Consider the following 8812-nt stretch of genomic DNA (forward strand, 5'->3'; position numbering starts at 1 on the left):
GCGGCGGCCCCTCGGCTCCAAGCGAGGCCGCCGCCCGAGGCTCCGGTGGCGCTCGGCGGCAGAGGCTGTGGCGCTTCCCGCCGCCCGGGCTTCGGAAACTTCCCGGCCGCGACGCGCGGAGCCGGCGCAGGAAGCCGAGCGGAACGGAGGTGAGCGGAGGTGAGCGGAGCACGCGGCGCCCGGGCACCCACCCCACCCCCACCCTGCCTGGCCGCCCCCCGACGTGCGCTCCTCCACCCTGCACCCCCAAAGTCTTGCCAGAGCGCACCCCACAGGGCCAACGCACGCGCCCCTGGAGACCCAGGCACGCGCCCCTGGGAGATCCACTCAGTGCTACCACCGCACACCCCCCGTGCACATCCCGCCCGTGCACCTCCCGTGTCCATGGCCACGCACACCCCCTGACACAGGCGCGTGCACAAACCATGCACCGCGGACCCAGGTCCCTGCAGTGCACACACCAGCAGCCGCTAAGTCACCATCCACTACTGTCCCCAACTCAGGCCAGCACCCATCCCAGACGCTGCCACGCCTCAGTACACACCCAGGCGCGCGAGCGCGCGCGCGCGTTCACACTCACACACACACACACACACACACACACACATGCCAAACACATCCCTGCGATGTCTGCACTAACATAGCTCTCCTCACCGTGCCCCACCATCTCCAACTCCCCATATGCTCATTACAGACACCCCACCCACGTTCCCAGCCCAGAGACACTGCAATCCGCCCAGCCCTGAACAAACCCCAACACTAACCCCCACCCCAGAGGCCGACCCTCCCCACTCCCTGAAGCCAGGCCCGCTCCCCAGGCACACACCTCTAGCATCCCCAGCACGCACTCCCATACACCCCAACATGTATGCACACCTGCTGGATTCATGCTCTCCAGCACCCTGCCCCGCCCCCATCGCAAATAGCCCTCAACATCCCCCAGCACATCCCGAGTCCCTCCCACCACCACTCCCCAACACCTGGCACGCGGGCGCTAGAGGCTGCAGCGTTTGGTGGCATCTCTGCCGGGCGCCTCTGGCTCGCCTTCGCAGCAGCAGCTCACCATCCTGAGACCCCCAGGTGCCTCCCTAAACAGACCTTGAGGCTCCCCAGCGACTGGCTTGGCCTCTTCCCTAAGAGATAAGGAAGGCACTTGGGGTGCAAGGTACCGTACTTAGATGGGGGGGAGGGGGCGGGGAAGAGGAAGGGAGAGGCAGGCACTGAAATGGAGGCGGTCCAGCTGGGACCAAAGGGGCCCCAGTTGCTGGCACGCAAGTAGTAGGTGGGTTTCCTGGGGGCATGAGTCGGAGTGCCGCGTGTGCCCGTCTGCCTGTGCGGTGGGGGGAGGGCCGTGTGCGCACGTGTGCTTGTGCGTGTCTGTTGGGGGCGAGTGTGTGACCCGCTGAGGAAACAAGCAGGAGTGGTACCCTCCTGGGCTCCCTCACGCAACAATTGGTTTCATTCATTCATGCCTTCTTTTGTTAACGAGCATTTCTTCCGTGAGCGCCGCGTGCCAGGCCCTTCACTGGGGCCTGGGGCCAGCTTGGGGCCGGGCACACACCCGCTCCTGCCTTGGAGGAACTCCCAGTCCCGCGAGGAGACCGACCGGGAAAAGCAGAAAGCCATCCCCAGCGGAAAGTGGATTTGGTGGAAAAGACAGTGGATTTGGCAGGAACGCTGTCGCTGGGAGTTCTGCCCCTGGCCATGTGACCCGGCCGCGACAGCCGAAATTCTGCCACTCGGCCCGGCGGGAACCGTGTGTTTCGGGGAGGCGGGGGGGGGGGGGGATGGAGGGGAGGCGGGGCGCCGTTCTCGGGAGGCTCCAGGGACCAGAAGGCGCACGCGGCGCGCGCGAGGCCTACGGGCAGCGGCGTTTCCGCGGCCTCCGAGGGGCACTGGCTGGGCCGGGCGGGGGGCCGGGGGCGCCCGGCGGGAGCTGGGGCGGCGGGCGCAGCGCCCACCCTACGGGAAGCGCGCGGCCTGGCTCCGCCCGCCGGAGGGGGCCTGCCGAGGCCCCGGCGCGCGGCGCTGCCTCCCCCTGCCCGGCGCGCCCGGGGAGCGGGTGCGGGGCGGGGCCGGCGCTGCGGGGGCCCGAGCGCGGGCGGGCCGGGCGAGGGTCGGGGGAGGGGGGCTTGGCTGCGTTCAGCCCTGCAGTGCGGAGGTGGCAACAGGTTCCAGTCTGTCCTGCTGCTGGCGCAGCGGGCGCTGCTGGCGCCGGGCAGCGAGCGCTCACTTTCGAGATTGAATCCCCCTCCTGAGCGCTCTCTCCCGGCGGGAGGGCTGGCCGGCAGGGGTCCGGAGCGAGGCTCAGGGGAGCCCCTCTTCGGGCGTTGCGAGGCGCAGGCCCCGCAGAACCCCAGCCCGGGGCGGGGGTTAGGGTTTCTTGGAGCCTAGTTCCCTCTCCCCTCACCCTTGCAGAAGTTGCCTCCCTTCTCATCCTCAGCTTCCCAGCCCGGCTCCGGTCACCTCCCCCAGGGAGCCCTCTCCAGAAAGCAGGGCTAGGCACCTCAGGAGCTCCTACCTCCAGGGGGTTGGCGACCGTCTCTCCAACCACGCTGAGCCCTCAGGACAGGGCGGGTGGGGACACGTATCTCTCCACCTCCCTGTCGGGTGCTGCCACCCCCACTGCCCACGACTCTGCCAAGCCAGACACCCCAGGCTGGCATGTTGCAGAGCCCCTTAGTGCCTTCAGCCCCTGCCCACCCCAGGCTCCTGCCCACAGCTGCGGCAGGCCTGGAGGGAGCCCCCAGGCTTGGGGCCCATGGGCAGGTGGCAGCCAACCTCTGTCTCTGGGAGCTAGGATGTGAGGGAAAGGAAATGCCCCCCACTCCGCTCCGGCCCAGCTGGCAACCTCGGGGAACTGAGCCCTGGAGCACAGAGGAGGGAGACAGAAACCTTGTGGGGAGGGGGGATGGCTGAAGAAGGAACAGAATCAGGACAGGCTGCAGAGGAGGCCGGGACTAGGGGCAAGGGGACCCAGCCCAGCTGCCTGAGGCCCCTGGATGCATGTGGTGGGACTCAGCCCAGAGACCTAGACATGTCCCAGGCTGGTGGCGCACTGGGCCCGGAAGGGAGGGAGGGAAGGAGGGAGGGAGGAAGGGGGCGACTGGAGGCCCCTTCGAGGCAACTGGCTCTCTGTAAGCTGCCCTCTCCCCAGCATTACCTCCCACGTTTTCTCATCTTACTTTGTGGTCCGTGAGAGGAGTCTTCGGCAGCCACACTGGACTGAACCGTCCCAGAGAGTGGCCCTCCAGTGGCTTGGCACCCTCACTCCTTAGTTACTGTCTTGTGGTGCTCATCCTGTGTGCACAGCTCTGCCTTCTTTTACTTAGTTCCTTGGGGTGGATTCCCAAAAGTGGCCAGAGGGTGTGGTGTTCTTCCCAGCTGTGGAAGCATAGTACCAAGTTAATTCCCACAAGGGCCACACCAACAGAGAACCCTCTAGCAACCAGCAATGGAGCAGCAGGCCAGTTTCACAGCACCCCTGCCAGCACCGGGAGCTCTCATTTTGAGAACATTTCACTAATGTGACAGGTGGGAAGTGTTACCTTGTTTTCTGTCGTTGTTACCTTGTTTTTTTTTAATTTACTTTCCTTCCACGACTGAGGTTGAACCTTCCCCCAAACGCCTTGGGCCGATCGCATTTCCTCCTTCGTGCGGTCTTTTCTGCTTCCTTCGCCCATTTATCTATAGGAGTCTTAACCTTTTGATTAAGCTGTATGAGCTTTATCTTATCTGCCGTACATTTTCCTTCAACTCTGCTGTTTGCTTTAGATGGGCTTGAAGCAGAGAAGGGACACAGACCAGACTTTTCAGAAACCTCCCCCACCTCGTTTCATTGTCTCAGCACTTATCACACCTGGTATTATCTTGTTCGGCCCCTCGGTTTATTACTGACCTGTCCTGCAGGCCTGGGAGTGCTGTGCAAGCAGCGGCCCGGTGTGTCCTGCCTGTTCGCCATCCTGTGTCCGTGGAAGGTATGGAGGACACCGTGGGCCTTTGCTGCAGGGCAGGGCTGAGGGGGGTTGAGGCACACAGGCCTGGAGGTAGGGAGAGGCCTTTGGAAGCTATGATGGTGACCCAGGCCGGTGCAGGGGGCAGAGGGGAATGTCCAGATGTGAGAGACATTTAAGTGGACATGACTCGGCTCTTGACAAAACGAGGAGCCAGGGGTGGCTCCCAGGATCAATAATGTGGTAAGAGAGAGCACCCCACTTCAGGGCTGAGAGCACAGAGCTCCCGGGGCCGTTGGCCTGGCCTGTCCGAAGGAAGCCACTGTGGTGCCCAGAAGCTGCCCTCTGCCTGCCCAGCCCTCCAGCTGGCCTTGGGCAGGGTTCTGGCCAGGAGGCAGCAGTGGGTTTCTGGTCCCGCTTCCCCCTCCCCTCCACGATTTCACCGGCATCCCATGGTAGCCAAGGCGGTGGCTGTGAGGGGCCTGTTATATAGACTGAAGTCCAGTCAGGGCACGCGGTGGTCACCCCAAATGAGTAGGGCTGGAGGCAGCCTCTGGGGCAGGGCCACTGGGCTCCTGTCCCCACCCCTCCCCCTGCCTCCAGGGGCCTGACTGGCGCCGGCCAGGGGAGCTGCAGCTGGTCCCCTGCTGGGCCCCTGACCTGCCCTTGGCCTCTGCCCTGGCCCAGTCCCGCTTCGGTGGAAGCCCCGGCTCAGCGCGCCACTTGCAGGGCCCACTCAACTGCTGTCGAGGGCACCCGTTGGTTCGCTGCCCCCCTGAGCCCGCCCCCGCCGCCCCGCCCCTCCAAACGGCAACTCCACGTCCAAAGGCAGCAGCTTCCAAGGTGGAAGCTGGGTCCCACTGCCAGGAAGCGGCCGGTGCGCGGGCGGCAGTGGACTCGGCCTCCACGTGCGCGCCTGCTCCACTGCCCCGCCCTCTTCCCGGTGGCCGGGATCGGGGACTCCCTGCCCGCGGACGGCGCCCCTCGTCCCGCGGTGGCCGTGGCTGGGACGTCCGCGCGCGGCCGCTCGCCGCGGGATCACGCTCCAGGTCTCTCTCCTTTTGTTTTCTACGGGGGGGAGGAGGGCAGCTCCGAGAGGTCCGGCCGGCCGAGGTCCAGCACCTCGGCACCACCTCTATTACCCGGGCCCGCCTGGCCATGCGGGAGATCTCGGGCTGGACCCCCTCTCACGCGCACACGCCCCCCAAGTCGGAAGCTCGAACGTGGGGAGTGACTGCGGGCAGGCAGAGTGAGAGACGGACGCAGAAAGGGGGTGTGGGGGGAGATGGCTGCGGCCTTGGGCCCCCAGGAGTGGCCAGGAAGGGACCCACGGCGGCTCTCGAAGGGGCCGTTGGACCCCCAGCCTTCCTCTTCTGGGGGACCTCTCACTTCCCTTCCTGGGACGGGAAGCAACGCCGAGTGGCTGCCTGGGGCGTTTTTCTTGGGGCGCAAGGGGCGCCTTTCTGCATATCCTTACTGTAGGAGGGGTACGAGAAGAAAATCAGGCAGTAGAGGGGCGTCCCTGCGGGACCCTCGGCGCCCGCCTTCAGGACCCGGGCCTGGCTTCCCGTCTTGGCCCCCGGGCCAGCGGCCGGGCGCGAAGGACGCGAGCTCACGTCGCGCGCCTTCCCTCTCTCTGCAGCTCTCGGGGCCCGACGTGCCAGGAGCCGCGAGCCCATGGAGGGTCTGGGCCGCTCGTGCCTGTGGCTGCGCCGGGAGCTGTCGCCCCCGCGGCCGCGGCTGCTGCTCCTGGACTGCCGCAGCCGCGAGCTGTACGAGTCGGCGCGCATCGGCGGGGCGCTGAGCGTGGCCCTGCCCGCGCTGCTGCTGCGTCGCCTGCGGCGGGGGAGCCTGTCGGTGCGCGCGCTCCTGCCTGGGCCGCCGCTGCAGCCGCCCCCGCCCGCCCCGGTGCTCCTGTACGACCAGGGCGGGGGCCGGCACCGGCGCGGGGAGGCCGAGGCCGAGGCCGAGGAGTGGGAGGCCGAGTCGGTGCTGGGCACCCTGCTCCAGAAGCTGCGGGAGGAAGGCTACCTGGCCTACTACCTACAGGGTAGGTGCGGGTGGTGGCCCGCGGGCACCAGCCCGGGGAGGACCCCAGCCCAGGGAGGGCCGGGCCCCACCTTCTGAGGACATTCATGATTCATTTGACCTTGGGCAAGCCCGGCCACATTTTGTCTAAAGTGGAGGTGAGGTTTCCCTCCCCTGAGCATGACCTTGAGGAAGTCCTTCACTCTTGGGAGCCCCAGTTTCTGAGTCTGGAAAATGGGGAGAACCTGCCCTGACCTGGCTCCCTGGATGCTCAAGAATGGAATGCCCAGTTCGGGCTCCCAGCCCCCATCCCATCATATCACCCCCTCCCCCAGCTGCTCAGCCATGGGTGAAGGAGGCTGGAGCCACAAGAGGACAAATCCCGCTCAGCAAAGGGTCTGGAAGGGGGAGGGGAAGAGAGAGGGAGAGAAGCAGTGAAGGCAGGAGGAGGCAGAGAGCTCCCCCCTCCCCCGCCTGCCATGGTCATGGCAGGGCTTGGGGGTGGAGGGGAGATGGGCTGATACAGGCATGTTGGCTCCTTGCCAAGCCAAACACCCCCAGAGATCCAGGGTAGGGACGAGATTCCCATGAACCTACAGAGCCAGCTGTCCCCACCTCCCCATCCAGGAGGGTCATTGGCCTGTCGTCTGTTGCTCCATTCTGAATGCACAGGGACATAGAAATACATAAAATGTCAAATTTCCAGGCCCCCACCGCCATCCCCAGGGAAATAGTAGTTGTTTGTAGATGGAGATGTTCACTTCTTGGGACTTTGGGACCATCCAGGTGGAGCGCTGCACTCTCTCCCAGGCTCTCTGCCCCTTGGGGTCGACCTCATCCCTGAGGAGAGCGCAGACACGGCTGTGACCCGGCCCCTGGCCTCGGGGTGCTCCTGGTCGACCTGGGTCAGGAGACCCCCAGGCAGAGAACTCACATCTGAACCTTTCCTCTCCTTTAACTGATGGCCGCTGTCCTCCCCAAGGCTGGCAGTACATCTAAACTCTGTTGAGCCCTCGTGCCTGCCTTGGATTGGCCCTGGGGGGGTGTAAGGTCCTCTTTGGGTGGCTCTGCCCCCGCCTGGCGCCTTGCAGCTGCAGTGGGCCCTTGCCGTTCGGAGCAGCAGCCACCGTGCCGAGCACACCACACGGGAGACCAGTGTAGGTCAGACTGCTGGCTTTCGAGTTCCTCTCGGAGACATCTGCCAGCCCCCTCAGGCATCGGAATTGTCCAGGGTCGGGTCCCTGTCCCCAGCCAGGGCGCTCGGCTACCCGGGATCCTCCCCTTGTCCCCTCCCAGGTGGCTTCAGCAGATTCCAGGCCGAGTGCCCTCACCTATGTGAGACCAGCCTTGACAGCCGTGGGGGCCCAAGCACAGCTCCGGTGCCCAGCCCAGTGGTGGGGCTCGGTGGCCTGTGCCTGGGCTCCGACTGCTCCGACGCGGAATCCGAGCCTGACCGAGACTCCATGAGCTGTGGCCTGGATTCGGAGGGTGCCACGCCCCCCCCAGCGGGGCTGCTGCCATCCTTCCCGGTCCAGATCCTGCCCAACCTCTACCTGGGCAGTGCCCGGGATTCGGCCAACGTGGAGAGCTTGGCCAAGCTGGGCATCCGCTACATCCTCAATGTCACCCCAAACCTGCCTAACCTCTTCGAGAAGAACGGCGACTTTCACTACAAGCAGATCCCCATCTCGGACCACTGGAGCCAGAACTTGTCCCAGTTCTTTCCGGAGGCCATCGCGTTCATTGGTGAGGCCGCTCTGCACTCCCCCCTCCCTCCCCAGCCCCGGCCCTGGCTGCTGGCCTCTCCCACGTCTTCCCTGTCCCTCACCTGGGCTCCTCCAGGCTCAGCTGCCTCCCCAGAGCCCGGAGCCAGGATGGCCCTGCGGGGGCCGGGCACCACTGGAGCAGCTCCCCAGCTCGGAGGATGGGGCGGGGACTGCCAGGGACCCCCCGGAAGGCCACCACCCGCACCTCACGCGGGCCCCCCTCTGCCCCCACCTAGACGAGGCCTTGTCCCAGAACTGCGGGGTGCTCGTTCACTGCCTGGCCGGCGTCAGCCGCTCCGTCACCGTCACCGTGGCCTACCTCATGCAGAAGCGCCACCTCTCGCTCAACGACGCCTACGACCTGGTCAAGCGGAAGAAGTCCAACATCTCGCCCAACTTCAACTTCATGGGGCAGCTGCTGGACTTCGAGCGCAGCCTGCGTCTGGAGGAGCGGCGCGCCCGGGATGGGGGCAGCGGGGGGCAGGAGTCGGCCGCCTCCGACCCGCCCTCCTTCTTCACCACGCCGACCAGCGATGGCGTCTTTGAGCTGGACGCCACATAGGGCCCCGGGCCGTCCCCCAGCGGGTGCGCCCAGCCCAGCCACCCGCGTGCTGGGGAAGAGGAGGGAGGGGGCTCGGCCTGGGGGGGCGGGGAGAGCACAATACCTCATGTGGAGCTGTGGGACGAGGCAGGAGCCGGGAGCCCCTCCAGGGTGGCGGTGGGGACAGGCCTGTCCTACCCACTTGAAACATCCACAGGAATCCTATTAAACGTGCCTATGGGCCGGGCCTGGGGCCGCCAGCCTGACCCGCGCTGCTTGTGGGCGGAACCCCGCTCCAGAACCTGCCTCTTCTGCGACTGTTCCTTTTTCCTTCGGGGGGGTGGGGGTGGGGATTCCCATCCCCAGAGACCATTCCAGGTGGCTGCACTCGGCCGAGCTGGCTGGGCGCCGAGCCCCCTGCGGCTTCCCTTTCGGGAGGGCCGTGGGCCCGTTCCGGCCACCTCGTCTGCCACAGGGACCCACTCCCTGTCCCATCCCTCTTCCCAAATGGCTACTTATGGGGA

At 66.0% G+C, this 8812-nt stretch overlaps 1 protein-coding gene across 1 annotated transcript; it reads left to right on the top strand.

Annotated features, from left to right (window-relative positions):
• Positions 1 to 4725: 4725 nt before the first annotated feature.
• DUSP9 (dual specificity phosphatase 9) lies at positions 4726 to 8595 on the top strand. Its single transcript, XM_004286410.2, has 3 exons — positions 4726 to 6003; positions 7278 to 7727; positions 7984 to 8595. Exons 1-3 carry the CDS (start codon positions 5631 to 5633, stop codon positions 8307 to 8309), a joined length of 1149 nt encoding a protein of 382 aa, XP_004286458.1. The 5' UTR covers positions 4726 to 5630; the 3' UTR covers positions 8310 to 8595.
• The last annotated feature ends 217 nt before the right edge of the window (positions 8596 to 8812 follow it).

The sequence above is a fragment of the Orcinus orca genome, chromosome X, assembly GCF_937001465.1.
Source record: "Orcinus orca chromosome X, mOrcOrc1.1, whole genome shotgun sequence".
Lineage (NCBI taxonomy): Eukaryota > Metazoa > Chordata > Mammalia > Artiodactyla > Delphinidae > Orcinus > Orcinus orca.